The 15,777-nt window shown below is 36.2% G+C and overlaps 1 protein-coding gene across 1 annotated transcript; it reads left to right on the top strand.

The window, feature by feature from the left end:
- Positions 1 to 12,141: 12,141 nt before the first annotated feature.
- LOC111388291 (protein trichome birefringence-like 4) lies at positions 12,142 to 15,179 on the top strand. Its single transcript, XM_023012973.1, has 5 exons — positions 12,142 to 13,359; positions 13,481 to 13,673; positions 13,766 to 13,959; positions 14,087 to 14,245; positions 14,557 to 15,179. Exons 1-5 carry the CDS (start codon positions 12,851 to 12,853, stop codon positions 14,876 to 14,878), a joined length of 1,377 nt encoding a protein of 458 aa, XP_022868741.1. The 5' UTR covers positions 12,142 to 12,850; the 3' UTR covers positions 14,879 to 15,179.
- The last annotated feature ends 598 nt before the right edge of the window (positions 15,180 to 15,777 follow it).

Raw genomic sequence — 15,777 nt, 5'->3', positions numbered from 1 at the left:
AATACTCATGATTAGGGCCAATGTGGTGAAGGATCGGGAGGCTACCATGGCACGATTCTTGAATGGGTTGAATAGGAAAATTGCCAATGTAGTGGAGTTACAACATTATGTGGAGTTGGAAGACATGTTGCATGTGGCTATGAGGGTAGAGAGACGGCTGAAGAGGAAAGGGACAGCTAGGCAGCCGTTAGAAACTTCGAGTGCTAATCCATCTTGGAAGCCAAGGTAGAGTAACAACAACAAGGTGATAAAGCTGTACCTAAAGCTAGGAATGAGTGGCAGAAAAGGAAAGAAGAAAGTGCTAGCAAAACAGCACCCAAAACAGATTCACAACCATCAAGGAATCGAGACATCAAGTGTTTCAGATGCTTGGGGCCAGGGCACATTGCTTCTCAATGCCCAAATAAACGGGTAATGGTTTTGTTGGATAATGGAGAAGTGGTGAGTGAAAGTGAAGGAGAGTTTGAGGATATGCCTGCATTTGAGGACGTTGAAGAAGAAGAAAAATTGGAGTTCGCTGTTGGGGAATCGTTGGTGTCAAGGAGAGCTCTTAACACTCAAGTCAAGGTGGATGATTCAGAGCAACAACGAGAAAGTATATTCCACACACGTTGTTACGTCAACGATAAGGTATGTAGTATGATTATTGATGGTGGGAGTTGCACGAATGTAGCTAGCACAACTTTAGTTGAGAAATTAGGATTAGCATTGTTAAGACACCTTAGGCCTTATAAGTTGCAATGGTTGAATGATAGTGGGGAAGTTAGGGTGAATAAAAGAGTTTTAATTAATTTCTCAATTGGGAATTATAGTGACAAAGTAGTATGTGATGTGGTGCATATGCATGTGGGTCATATCTTGTTCGGAAGGCCATGGCAATATGATAGAAGGGTCACACATGATGGTTATAGGAATCGTTATAGCTTTGTCAAGGATGGGAAGACTATTACTCTTGCACCATTAACACTGACACAAGTGTATGGAGATCAAATCAAGCTGAAAAGTAAGGAAGAAGAGAGAATAAGATAGTCAGGAAAAAGGAGAGGCAATAGTGAAACCATCAATAAGAGAGAAAATAGTGAGGTGGCTGAGAGTGGAGAAAAGAGAGAGAAGCCACATGAGCGGAGAGAAAAAGAGTCAGTTGAGAGGAGAGAAAAAGAGTCAGCTGAGCGGAGAGAAAAGCCAAATGTCAACTTCTATGCAAAAGAGAGTGAGTTGAAAAGGCTATGAGTGATAATAGGCAAATGATATTGTTAGTGTACAAGGAGTCTCTCCTCAATTTTGAGGATTCTAACACATCCCTCCCTAGTTTGGTTAAGTCTTTATTGCAGGAGTTCGACGATGTGTTTCCTGAGGAGATGCCAAGTGGATTGCCACCAATCAGAGGCATTGAGCACCAGATTGACTTTGTACCCGGAGCTGTCATACCGAATTGACCAGCTTACCGAAGCAATCCCGAGGAGACGAAGGAGCTTCAAAAGCAAGTGGAGGAATTGATGAGCAAAGGTTATGTCAGGGAGAGCATGAGTCCATGTGCTGTACCTGTTTTGCTGGTGCCTAAGAAGGACGAGACTTGGAGAATGTGCGTGGATTGCCGAGCTATCAACAATATCACGGTAAAGTATCATCACCCAATACCTAGGCTAGATGATATGCTTGATGAGTTGCATGGTGATTGCATTTTTAGTAAGATTGATCTTAAGAGTGGGTATCATCAAATACGCATGTGGGAGTGTGATGAATGGAAAACGGCGTTTAAGACTAAGTATGGATTGTATGAATGGTTAGTTATGCCGTTTGGACTCACTAATGCACCGAGCACTTTTATGCGTTTAATGAACCATGTTTAGCGTGCTTTAATTGAAAAATTTGTTGTAGTTTATTTTGATGACATCTTAATTTATAGCAAAAACCTATATGAGCATTTAGAACATTTAAATTGTGTGCTTGTTGTGTTGCGAAAGGAACAATTATATGCTAATTTCAAAAAGTGCACATTTTACATGGATAGAGTTGTTTTCCTAGAATTTGTGGTTAGTGCTAACGGGATGGAAGTCAATGAAGAAAAGATAAAAGCAATTAAAGAATGGCCAACACCTAAGACTATAACTAAAGTTAGGAGTTTTCATGGATTGGCTAGTTTTTATAGGCGATTTGTAAGAGATTTTAGCACCATCACCACACCGTTAACTGAAATAGTAAAGAAAAGTGTAGGTTTTCATTGGGGAGAATCTCAAGAAATTGCATTTAACACAATTAAGGATAAGCTATGTAAAGCACCTGTTTTAGCGTTACCAAGTTTTGATAAAACATTCGAGGTTGAGTGTGATGTATCGGGAATAGGTATATGAGCAGTGTTAATGCAGGAAAGGAGACATATTGCTTACTTTAGCAAAAAGTTGAGTAGGGCAGCATTGAATTATCCAACATATGACAAGGAGCCGTATTCACTTGTTCGAGCATTGAAGACTTGGCAGCACTACTTATGGCCAAAGGAATTCGTGATTCACACCGATCATGAATCTTTGAAGCATTTGCGAGGTCAAGGTAAGTTGAACAAAAGACATGCGAGATGGGTGGAGTTTATCGAGACATTTTTCTACGTCATCAAATACAAACAAGGTAACGAAAATATAGTTGCTGATGCGTTGTCTCGAAGGTACGTACTTTTAAATTCATTAAGTACTAAATTACTTGGTTTCGAGCATATTAAGGGCATGTATGAATCTGATTGTGATTTTTCTAATATTTATGCTTCATGTGACAAAGGTGCATTTGATAAATTCTATAGGTATGAAGGATATTTGTTTAGAGAAGATAAGTTGTGCATTCCTAATTGTTCTTTGCGTGAATTATTGGTAAGGGAAGCACATGGGGGTGGTTTAATGGGACACTTCGGGGTTCAAAAGACTTTAGACATGTTAGGTGAACATTTTTATTGGCCTAAAATGTGACATGACGTAGAACAAATGTGTGGAAGGTGCATAACTTGTAAAAAGGCTAAGTCTAAGGTTCAACCCCATGGTTTGTATACTCCTTTGCCTGTACCTAGTAAACCTTGGGTAGACATATCTATGGACTTTGTGTTAGGTTTGCCTAGGACAAAAAGGGGTCGAGATTCAATATTTGTAGTGGTCGATAGGTTTAGTAAGATGGCGCACTTCATACCATGTCATAAAACTGACGATGCTACTAATATTGCAGACTTATTCTTAAAGGGAAATAGTACGTTTACATGGAGTACCTAAAAGTATAGTGTCTGATAGGGACGTGAAGTTTTTGAGTCATTTTTGGCGTGTTCTGTGGAGTAAGTTAGGAACTAAGTTATTATTTTCTACAACTTGTCACCCACAAACAGATGGATAAACTGAGGTAGTTAATTGAACTATGACTCAACTACTTAGGACAGTGATCCATAAAAATCTGAAATCATGGGAAGAGTATTTACCGTTTATAGAGTTTGCATATAATCGAGCTACACATTCTACTACTTCGTTTTCTCCTTTTGAAATTGTTTATGGTTTTAATCCACTAACACCTATGGATTTAATGCCTTTGCCTGTGCATGAACGAGGTAGCTTGGATGGGAAACGAAAAGCCGAGATGGTGAAAACACTCCATAAAAAGGTCAGGATGCAGATCGAAGAGAAAGGAAAGCTGATTGCATCAAAGGCAAATAAAGGAAGAAGACACGTTACATTTGAGCCTGGAGATTGGGTCTGGGTGCATTTCAGAAAAGAGCGTTTTCCAGAACAGAGGAAGTCAAAATTGCAACCACGAGGCGATGGACCGTTTCAAGTCATCACGATGATCAATGACAATGCATACAAAGTGGATTTACCTGGTGAGTGCAATGTTTCGGCTACTTTTAATGTATCTGATCTCTCTCTGTTTGATGTAAGTTCAGATTCGAGGACGAATCCTTTTGAAGAGGGAGGGGATAATATGATCCAGGAGTCGAGCCCGACGAAGGCAAGTGCGAGACGAGACCCCTTGATAGTTGATAGCGGACCAATGATGCGATCAAGGACAAAGCAAGTGAAACAAGCTATAGGATTGCTCGTTCAAGAAACTATTGATGGAACCATGTTCGATACTCAAAATGGGACAAGTTTCGTGTTCGGGTCGAAGGCCGAAACAAAATGGATCAATGCATTACAAGCAGCCGAAGACGAGAGTGTGCAGTGCAACCATGGGGCCGTATAGCATGATACCGAGAATCAAATGGCCAAAATTCTATTACCATGCGGCCGCACGTGTTATAACCATGCGACCGCATGGTTCATTTCTGGACGCGATTTTCCTTTTTTTCGCGATTTTCCTTATTTTACTAGAATTTCATTCTAAATTAAACTCCTACCATATTGGACGAATATTTTAGGAATTTTGTTAGATTATTAGAATTATATTTCCTTTTTGACTCCTATTCGAGGAATAGTATAAATAGGAGAATATTTTTTCATTGTAAAAACCTTTGAACTTTGACTATTGCTTAGTATTATAGAGAGAGAATTGTTCTTTCAATTTAATTGTTCTTCTTGAACAATCTTGGAACTTATCAAGATTAAACTTCTTGTGGCGTTCTATCAATCGGATTGTGGGTTCTTTCAATTGTAATTAAGGGGTTTTAGGTTCTTCGCTAATCTAGGGTTTCTTGGTTCAATTCTTGGGGTTCAAGATCCAAAATCGGGTTAGTATTGGCGTTCTTGGGTTCCGCATCAATCTCATTGTTGGTTTCGTAGTTTTCATTGCTACGGGGTTCGCATCAGTCCATTTGCAGCCTAACGTTTTGTTTCCCGAAAGAAGGTCAACTGGTTATTTATCATGGATTTGATCTCATTATTTATCGCTTCTTTCCTAAAAGGTGCTTCGGGAGAGGACATTGCTTTGTCAAATGTCCTTGGATCATTTTATAGTAGATTGGTAATGAATTTTAGACCAAATGTCATATGAATTCGTTGTCTCTTACTACACCTCAACTCTCTATTTACTTGGATATTGCTATCATCTTCCTTTATGTCATCATAAGTTCATTTACGTGAACTCGTTACTTTTTCCTTATAAGGAAGGATTTTTTCAAAGAAAGCAGCATTACTTGATTCAATGATCGTACCTTCTTGTACATCAGGTAGCTCAAATTTATGAACCAAAAATCGATATGCTTTACTCTTACAATCAATTGTCTTAGATCCAATTCTCATTTGTTTAGGCTTAGGTACTTGTACCTTTGCTAAAAATCTCCACACTTTTAGATATTCGTAGGAAGGCTTCCAACCTTTCCATAACTCATAAGGTGATTCAACCTTACTCTTGTGTGGTATTTTATTAAGAATATGATTTACAGATAAAATAGCTTCCCCCGCAAGTTCTGAGGTAAACCTGAAATAATCAACATTGCATCATCATTTCCTTGAGTGTTCGATTCTTTCATTCAGCAACCCGATTAGATCGAGGTGAATATGGTGTAGTGGTTTGTTGTATAATCCCAGATTCTGCACAAAACTCTTCAAATGATGCAACATATTCTCCACCTCTATCAATACGAATCATTTTTATTCGTTTTCCAAGTTGATTTTTAACTTCAGTTTTATAGTGTTTAAACATTTCCAAAACTTTATCTTTGCTTTTCAACAAGTATACATAACAGTACCTTGTATAAGCATCTATAAATGTGATGAAATACTTTTTACCACATCTTGTTTGTATGAACTTCAAGTCACACATATCCGTGTGAATAAGTTCTAAAGGTGTCCTTGTTCGTTCAACCAAATGAAATGGGGTTTTGGCTAATATTACCTCTATACAAATATCGCATTTTCCTTCATTGAAATGCATACTTGGAAGTAAACTCAAATTCATTAACTTACTTATTGAATTAAAGTTCGAATGTCCTAATCTATGGTAGCATAAATTAGACGACTCAATAATATAAGCAGAAGAAGACGTTTTATTCTTTGAATTGTTCGATACATTAGTTAGGACATTCATCTTGAATAGTCCATCTTTTACATAGCATTTGCATACACATTATTCTTGGTAAGTACAAACTTATCTGATACAAAGATTAGCTTGAAACCATTCTTGCTTAAGAAAGAACCCGATACTAAGTTCTTGTGAATATTCAGCACATGAAGAATATTGTTGAGGCTAAGTTTCTTTCCCGATATCATCTTTAATATCACTTTGAGTAGTCCTTCAACTTTTGAAGTTGAGGAGTTCCCCATAAACAGTTTTCTCCCTCTATTAGAGTATAAGAAGTGAACATCCCTTTATCGGAATATATGTGACTGGTAACACCCATATCAACCCACGATTCCATGGGGTTTCTAATGTTGTTGCATTCCGAGACAACGGTCGACAAATTCATATCAAATATACCATTTGATATGGTGTCATATTCTGTGATATTTGCTTGGGCTTGCTTCCTTGGTTTGTGATAATCGACGGAGCGATGTCCTGCCTTTACACAATTGTAGTAATTGCCCTTGAATTTCTTTTCATTCTTCTTCAAAGGTTCAACAAAACGCTTCCTTTTCTTACTTTTGTTGTTGGATTCCACCACATTTGCCTTTGCTTGTGGTATGTGATTCCCAACATACTTGTCCAAACTTCTATTGTCTTCTTCAATTCTCAACCGGACCACAAGCTCTTCAATGTTCATCTCTTTGAGCTTGTGTTTGAGATAATTTTTGAAGTATCTCCACATAGGCGAGAATCTCTCGATGATTGCAGCCACTTGAAATGATTTACTTAGAGACATATTCTCCATGTGAATTTCATGAAGGATAACCTGCAATTCTTTAGCTTGACTGAGGATTGTCTTTGAATATACCATTTTGCAATCCAAGAACTTTCCTACGATAAATTTTTTAGTTCCCACGTCTTTAGTCTTGTATTTTTTCCAAGAACTCCCATAGTTCTTTTGCAGATTTCTTAGAACTATATATGTTGTACAACATGTTGTCCAAGCCATTCAGAATATAATTCTTGCACAAGAAAACTGAATATTTCCATGCATCCAAAGCAACAAGCAATGTCCTATTGTTTTCCTCTTTTTGCATGGTGGGAGTATCTTCATTTAAGAATTTCTTCAAGTTGATGGTCATGAGATAGAACAAACCTTCTGTCGCTATCTCTTGAAATTACCCCCAATGAACTTCTCTAATTTATCTCTATGTGGAATGGAGTTTGGAGGGATAGTCACAACCGGAAAGATCGCAATGATAAGAATCGTTCCTTTCGAAGTTTCCATGTTTGAATTGTTGTTCAAAGTAGAGTTGGTATTGATAGCCGAATTCATTTCTATTTACATAAAATAGAAGATTTACTAAATTGAAATAAAAGTAGAAGAAGTTGAACCAATTGATATTTTAACCAAAGAATGAAGTCACTTGAATAAAATCAACTTAAGATTGTTGGAAAAAATGAGTGGATGGAATGACAATCAAATGCCTGGAAAGTCTTGATCAATCTTCTACGAAAATTTCGACCGAGTAACGACAGAAAATGAATCGATTGTTCCACCAAATAAGTGCAGAGAATACTAAATTATCATACAATGTTACGCCAAACGGATGCAAAGTCAAAGCAAGTGTTGAACCCTTTGTCCTTAAGTCGATTTTATCCCGCAATGGTGCCTACGATTTTACGGCAATCAACTTCCAAGATACAACAACTTCTTCTTGTGTGAGTAGCACTTCAACACCCAAGATCAACGAACCAGAAATATGGTATATATACTCCTTGATGCAAATGAAAGAAAAATCATAATTTTATGCAAGTGTGAAGAAAATGATGTCCTAAGGGTCCTACGTATAGATAGCGAAAGGTTGTGAGTGAAGAAATACAACATAAAACTCAGCAACCTTTGACAAAGGTCACAACACTTGATGTCGCTAGCTTTTCGCACTTGACGTCCCTTGCTTACCACCTAAGCCTCACTCGAGCGAAAAAAACAGTGAGCTCGTTGCTCGCTCTTCGCTAGGCTGTCGCTTGAGCGACAGGATAGCGCTAGGTGAACGACGGTGTAACTTCTTTCTTTCCAACTTTTGGATCGTAATTTCTCAATCATATAGAATTGATTTTTGCCTTTCTAATATACCAAGACGATTTACTCAACAAGTAGAATAAGTTGGTTTATTTACATTTATAATTTGACCATAGGATGAAGTTCAAATATTTGATCAAAGTTGACACCGAGTCACTTTTCAAGTTATACTTAATCAATATTTTTGGTTTTATTAACCAATTCCATCAGAGAATAAGCAAGATGGATCAAGCTGCAATCAAGAAGATTTCCCTAATCCTCTCTTCTCGAAAGGAAGAGCGTGAAATTTAGAGACACATGCTTAACTTGATCATTTTTTTTTTTCATTTAGAATTTTTCCATTTCCGATGAACATGATTGAATTAACATTAAGGTGTTCCCTAATATTTACGATTGTTTTATACTCCATGCTTAGTTCTTGAAGGTTTTGAAGTTCTAGCTGGAATAGTATAATTTCAAGTATTCAGCAACAAAATTTGTAATTTTCTACTTTTATTGTCTGTTATATAAAAACATTGTATTTAACACTTTTGAAATCGATTTAGAAAAATATAAGTCCTTCACTTTTTTGTCTCGGTACTCGTATCATTGTTTTTGATCGTCTATCCCTGTTTCATTTATTAGGTAGCTTTTGCATTCAAAAATTTTTCGTTGGCTAGTAATGCTTTGTTGATTCCTATGATATGAACAGATTTACAGAGTCAAAGAAGGAACTCGTGCGCTTATCAAATGTTCCCGTTTTATGATATTGGGTAACAAGATTGATATTTCTTATACTGCTTCAAAGGATGGCTTCATCATTACATTTGTCTAATCGGTCTCATGATTGGTAAGGGCAAAGTCAATCGTGCTAGTACTAATGTCCATCTACTCGAGGTGTTCGCGTACAACATTGTGCACAAAATGGGATACGGTGAGGGTTACATATGGTTGAAAATCTTCATGTGATTACTGTGGCCTATCTTTAAACTGGCATTAGCAGTTAATTGACAAAATTAATGTAAATTTTGATATAAAAGCTGTCACTACTAGGAAGTAGATATATTTCTCTTCAATATAGCGGAATCTCTCTTTCTTTATAATATAGATTGCATATTAGTAAAAAATCATGGTGCATTTTGGAATTGCAGTGGAGGAATGGTGTCATTTTGTAGCAATTTTTACGTCATTCGTATAAAATATATACATATTCTAACTCGACCATCTATATAACCATGCATATATACGATCTCCAAATTTGTTATTCCTCTTTTGTTGTTCTACAATAAAATCTTGACAGATTGTCAGAGGCATCATATCAAAATTTATAATGAGGTTTAGTCGGATTTTTTACTCCTTTAAAGTTTTACAACTTGCAACACTAATAGTGGATTGAGTAGAAACTCTAACTTCATAATCATATTTTGAATTAAGTATGGCAACGTATTTTCATAATTAATAATGAAGAAACAAGTGTGATTTTGATTTTCATGGGCTTCATTGTAAGCATTCAATGGAACATGGTCTATTGTATTACTTTTATGTGGTCCATAATATATAACAAACGCCACCAAAGGTTCTATGACTTTGATCATTATAAGAAGAAAGTACTACATGATAGCTACTCAATCTTCAATTAATCATTTAATTGGCAACATTATTATTGGGAAAATGTCAGCACGAGCTAACTGTATGTTTGATGGTGGTTGGGCTCTCCTTTTACTCTATTAGTTATCTAAATGAATAAGGTTTCATGATTCATATTACCAATCTAAGATGCTCAAATCAAGTATGATAAGAGTCAAATTTAAAAGTTTCATGAAATATGGGCAAGTGGTTGAGCATCATTATTATTGTTGTGCGACTGTTAGTCCAAAATTGGTTGGTCGTTTGATCACCACTTTGAAAAAATGTTTATTTATTCTCAATTTGCGAGTACTTCTTTTAACACTTTTTTTCTATGTATGAAGCTTGAGATTTGAATCACTAGCTAATCGATTATCTTTTGAAATCTCGCGACATTATGAAAATCCTTTTATATCTTTGAACATAAGGAACTTTATATGTGCTTTTTTCTTTTCTTTTCTTTTCTTTTCTTTTTTTTTTTAAATTTGTTGTTTGTGGATCATACTGTAATATCACTTGATATTTTCATAATTATGAAAAAAGAATGGTTTCATAAGTGTCATGTTGATATATAGGATACATTCACATGCAACGTGGTCTAGCGGCTCCGTTAACATATTATGACAATCGCAAGTCCTATAGCTCTGTGATCATTACAAGAATGTATTATATATATTAATCTTAGCAATTAATTAGGAGCATTGTTGTAGAAAAATCGTTGATACGAGTTAATTGTATCTCTGATGATGGTTGGAATGTCATATAATACAATAAATACTCCCTTAAGACCTATTAGTTAGTTATTTGTACCAAATGAATAACTTATTTTAAGTTCGTATTGCTTAAGATGTCCATGATCAAGAGATGGTTCATGCATTACGTATAACTAGTATGTTTTATATTAACCACGATTAAGTGAAAGAACTTCTTGGAGAATATAAATTTTACATTGAATCATATTTCACTTCATTTCATTCATCACCATATATACATATAACAGAATAATGCGAGGGTGGGATAAGAATGGCAAGGGGTGTAGAGTGAGAGTTTGAGACTAAGGTGCATCCACAACTTTTTAGCTATATATTTTATCAACTTTTTATCAAAATTTACTTAAAATCCGATTTTAATTATACCTGAGAATTCACGGGGAATGCTCTAGTAACGCTTGAAAAATCACCTAACGCATTGCAACGTCAAATTCAAATTTTAAGCTTACCAAGTTTACGTTCCAATTAACAATTATTCGACCTTACTGCAGAATTACTAATATAAGCAACAAGTCACTTATTATTAATCATCTAGTTGGTTAAACAATCAAGTCCAATTAATTCCTAAGGTTGAACAGCCGATTTGTAATGCGTAAAGTAAATAAAACAGTAAAAACACAACTCACGATATGATGACGAAGAAACCCCAACGTGGATAAAAACTCCGAGACCAAGCTAGTAAATTCCACTATCCCAATTCAGCAAGTACAAGTTCCCAAATTTCATACCCAATCAAACCCATTGTTTGAATCTCACGATCTATTGCCGTAGATGCAACTATCCTCCTACTAGATTTTTCAATCTACTTCCTGCACCCCAATCTGCTATCCACTACAGCCTCCTGGTTCTCAGCTAATTGTATCACCAAGTGGAATTCCAAGAACCACCTGTTCTTGTCCAATTCACCGCGCTTGTCACCCACCTCTCTCAATCCTCAATGAGAGAGTCCATTCCTTACAAGATTAAGGAAGCACCGGTGTTTTGTTTTCGAGACCTTTGATATTTTCCAAAACTTGGTTGCTGGATCTCAAGAGCAATATGTATATAAATTGACGGGGCGTAATTTATAACCAATTAAAGCTGTCGCCTTTTTTAATGTTTGTTTGGTAGTGATTTTGTTAATTGATTTTTTGACCGTTAAAAATAAAGTGGGTCCTACCTGTGAGAGAAGAATTCAAAAATAACGACTGTAATAGTGAAATAACGGTCAAAAAATAGATTTTAATCAAATTTTATGCTGTACCAAACATGCTCTTAATTCTATCTCAATTGTGTTCGGCGCGTATGTCTCCTCCAGCAATGTCCAATGTAAGCGTGTGTGTATCTATGTAAAGCAGCCTACTTTTATTTTTCCCAGAAGCTGAAGTTTTCTGTGATTTATATCTTTATATCTATATCAAAGCCTCTAGCTTCTATGTATATAAAATCAATACCCAAGCAGTCGTTTTCTCCCTTTTTTGCCCTTTAGTGTTGGCTTCTGTATAGATATATATATATTTTTCAACCTCAGCCACAATATTTGATCCACCTACTTGTGTTTATTCCTTTACAAAATTCTTCTAGCCGCCGCCCACTCATCACTCAATTCTTCCAAAGCCACGGCCAATAATGTTGTGTATATATGTAATAAAAATAGCCCTCAATTACCGACTTCTCAAAAAAACTCCAAGTAGATGTGTATTGTCTTATATATTCCCCAAGGCTGCCTCAATTTTCTTGTTCCCAGTTTTGTCTCCTCAACAGCAACTGCCCAATTTGATTCACAAAATTGTCTTTGCATGCACGTGAATATAGACAATTGAATTCCTAGCTCCAGCCTCCAAGTGCTATCTATTGCGTTTACAAATTATTCCCAAAACTGCCTCAAATTCCGTGTGTGTGTATTAATCTTCAGCAGCAAGCAACCTTTTCTCTCCTCTTTTCCCGGCTATAAACGTATATATGTATATATTTTGGCTGCCCTATTTTTTCAGTTCATCTACGTGTCTATATAAATAGACTTTGACTTATGGGCCATAATTTTCCAAGCTCAAACCCTAGCCCAACTCAAGTATACAATATTGCATTTCACGCCTTGACTTTTAAATATGTTTAATTAAGTCATTTTTTGTTCATAGAATGCCAATTACAATTAAAAACCTAACAATACCAAACTGGGGCTTAACAGAATTGAGACTGAAATACATGGAGCCAGAAATCAATATCAAGCCCTCGTATTTTCACCCGCCTCTACTAAACATCAACAAACTGGCCGGCCCCTATCTCCATCAGAAACGGCCAAGAATTATCAAGTCATTCCAATTCTCTTTCGAAATTCCCAAATCAAAATATGATTTCCGTTAAACTCTCTTCTCAATTTTAATTCTCTTCCCTTCCCCACTTTTATATCAAAAATCTGTGTCTTCTTCATTTCCATTGTTCCTTTTTAATGGATTCCCTCAAGAACATGTACGATACTGTAATGCAGTTATCAAGAAACCTCAACTGCCTTCTTTCAGAATCAAGAACACAAGGGTTCTTCATGCTGATACTTACTCTAATTCTCCTCATCTTCTTCTTCTCAAATTCAAATGATTCGTCCCCCGCCATTTCTTACACCAGTTTAACCTCCCGGATTCACTCCTCTTCACCTTCAGATCAAGTGTCGCCATTGTCTACAGTTGTTTCCGCTGATCCCTGTCACGTCGCCGCATTTTCGCCATCTGGAACAACCCGTAAAAGTTCCAGAAGTTCTGGGAACTGTAGCGTTTTTAACAAAGAAATTGCTTCTTGTGATTTCTTTGATGGCCATTGGGTTAAGGAGGAAAATTTCGAACCGCTATATAAACCTGGTTCTTGTCCTTACATTGATGATGCCTTCAATTGTTTCAAGAATGGCCGCATTGATTCAGATTACCTCAAGCTCAGGTGGAAGCCACATGGTTGTAAGATTCCAAGGTTAATTCATATTAGCTTTTTGTTCTAAATTCTTGTTCATTTCTTTTATAATGTGTTGTTTTGTTATCTTCTTGAGCATGAAGTCTTGGTTTAATGTGATAATTGTCTTGGAAATCTCAAGGTTTAGTGGGTTGAAAATGTTGAAGATGCTGAGAGGAAAAAGAATGGTGTTTGTAGGGGATTCACTGAACAGGAATATGTGGGAATCGTTAGTCTGTGCCTTGAGAGAATCGCTGGTTCATAAAGACAGAGTGTTCGAAGCTTCGGGCGGTAGAGAGTTCAGGAGTCAAGGGTTCTATTCGTTCAAATTTGAGGTCATCAAAATCTCCGGCATTGTTCTTCAATTTTAATTTGAAATCCACATGGGTTCTGTTTTTTTGAATTTCAATCATTTGCCTATGCTTAGGACTTCAAATGCTCAATTGATTTTGTCAAATCTCCATTCCTTGTTCAAGAATGGATAGTTTCGGACAAGGCTGGAACACGTAGAGAAACGCTGAGGCTCGACTTGATGCAAGGCTCTTACAACAAGTATCATGATGCTGATATTATTATTTTCAACACAGGTCACTGGTGGACTCACCAAAAAACCTATAAAGGGTAAGTTAAATTTCTCCGTCCAAACACATCCATGTTCTGATTTTGTTTAGAATTACACAGCACAGCATATACAGTATTGTGCAATCAGAAAGTAGTTATCTAAGAACTCACAGTTTAATTGTTACAGAAATTACTACTTCCAGGAAGGCAATCATGTGTATAGTAAGCTTGAGGTGGCGGATGCATATAAGAGGGCATTGAGGACGTGGGCTCAATGGGTTGATACTACTATCAACAGCAGTCGAACCAGGGTCTTCTTCCATGGATACTCTGCTTCTCATTTCAAGTAAATAAAACTCTCATTTACTACTAACATTTGCTCCTATGCTTACATATATCCAGGATCTCGTGTTCACATTTTGATAAAGTATCTGTCATATATCTATTATCGCTTGTTTCCTAGTAGACACAACTCTGACACTACCAGATGTTAATACCGTTATAGTGTAGCTACTCAATATGGAGCTCGGATCTGATTAAGCAAGGCCTACGTTCTTCCTCATCACTCATAACTTAAAATAGAGTTATTTCTAGATCACTTGCATATACTTTGTTGAATTACTAACTATTGTGGCATTCAATTCAAAATCTGTGCAGAGGAGGTCAATGGAATTCTGGAGGTAATTGCTATGGTGAGACTAAACCGATAATGAACGACACCTATCTTGCACCATATCCATGGATGATGAGAGTCCTGGAATCTGTAATATCAGAAATGAAGACTCCTGTTATTTACCTCAACATAACGAAAATGACTGACTACAGAAAAGATGGGCATCCCTCAATTTTCAGGCAATCAGTAACACAGATGAAGCCTGGCACAATCCAAGATTGCAGCCATTGGTGCCTCCCAGGGGTACCAGACTCTTGGAACGAGCTTCTCTATGCCATATTGCTTAGATCTCAGAAAAAAATCTAAGTAATTACTAGATTTTCCAACTTTTTTACCTTTGTAAATTTGATATCATATATTGAGGATCATATCATCTTGCTCCTTTGTTCATGTCTTAAAGCTTGGAAGAGACATCATTTTGATTCATATTTCACAATATGGAAGTTTTCCGGATAATCTAGGGAAGTTATATGCTAGGTTTTCTCATTGTTGAGGTCTTTTTAAGATTTTCTAGTCAAATTGTCGGAATGGTTAAGGAATCGAATTTATCTATATGTACAAGGTTGGATCTCACAGGGTTTTCACAAGTTCCTCATATGAGGTGAATCCCACTTCATTAAAAAATTGCCCAAAAAATTTCCAGCCCCCATGTTGGTGTGTATTTGATAGGCCCCTACGTAGTAACCCAGGCTCAAGGAATAAGCAAATTCTCATTATTTTATTATAGTTGTACAATTACTCCATAATGGCAAAAATCATCAAAATCGTATTTAACCTATGTTTGACAATCATTATTTCAAACTCTTTATTTTACATACTCATTTTCAATCACACGTTCACACAATAAAATATAAAACATTTCCCTAATTTTTTACTACAAATTCTCCAAAAATTTATTATCCAAAATTTTGTTTTTACCAAATAATAACCATCAAACAAGGGGTTTAAATTGTCATGTGGTCTCACGGAACCATTTTCCCAATTCAAAGTTGCAAGAGTCGATGAAGTTGGAAAATAAAATGCAACTTTATAAAGTTAGACATAGGATGACCACGTTGTTATTTAATGAAGATTTTGTGCATGCTTAATTAAGATTTAAGGGCTTATAAGCAGTAAATCCAAAATAATGTTTCCTACATATATAAAAGAGCGAAATAGTGCCGGGACATGTGTCACAAATATATATCGTCATCCTTTTTTTTTTT

Source organism: Olea europaea, unplaced genomic scaffold (assembly GCF_002742605.1).
Source record: "Olea europaea var. sylvestris unplaced genomic scaffold, O_europaea_v1 scaffold481, whole genome shotgun sequence".
Lineage (NCBI taxonomy): Eukaryota > Viridiplantae > Streptophyta > Magnoliopsida > Lamiales > Oleaceae > Olea > Olea europaea.
Note: the sequence above shows the minus strand (reverse complement) of the source record. Positions and strands in the feature narration are given on the sequence as shown.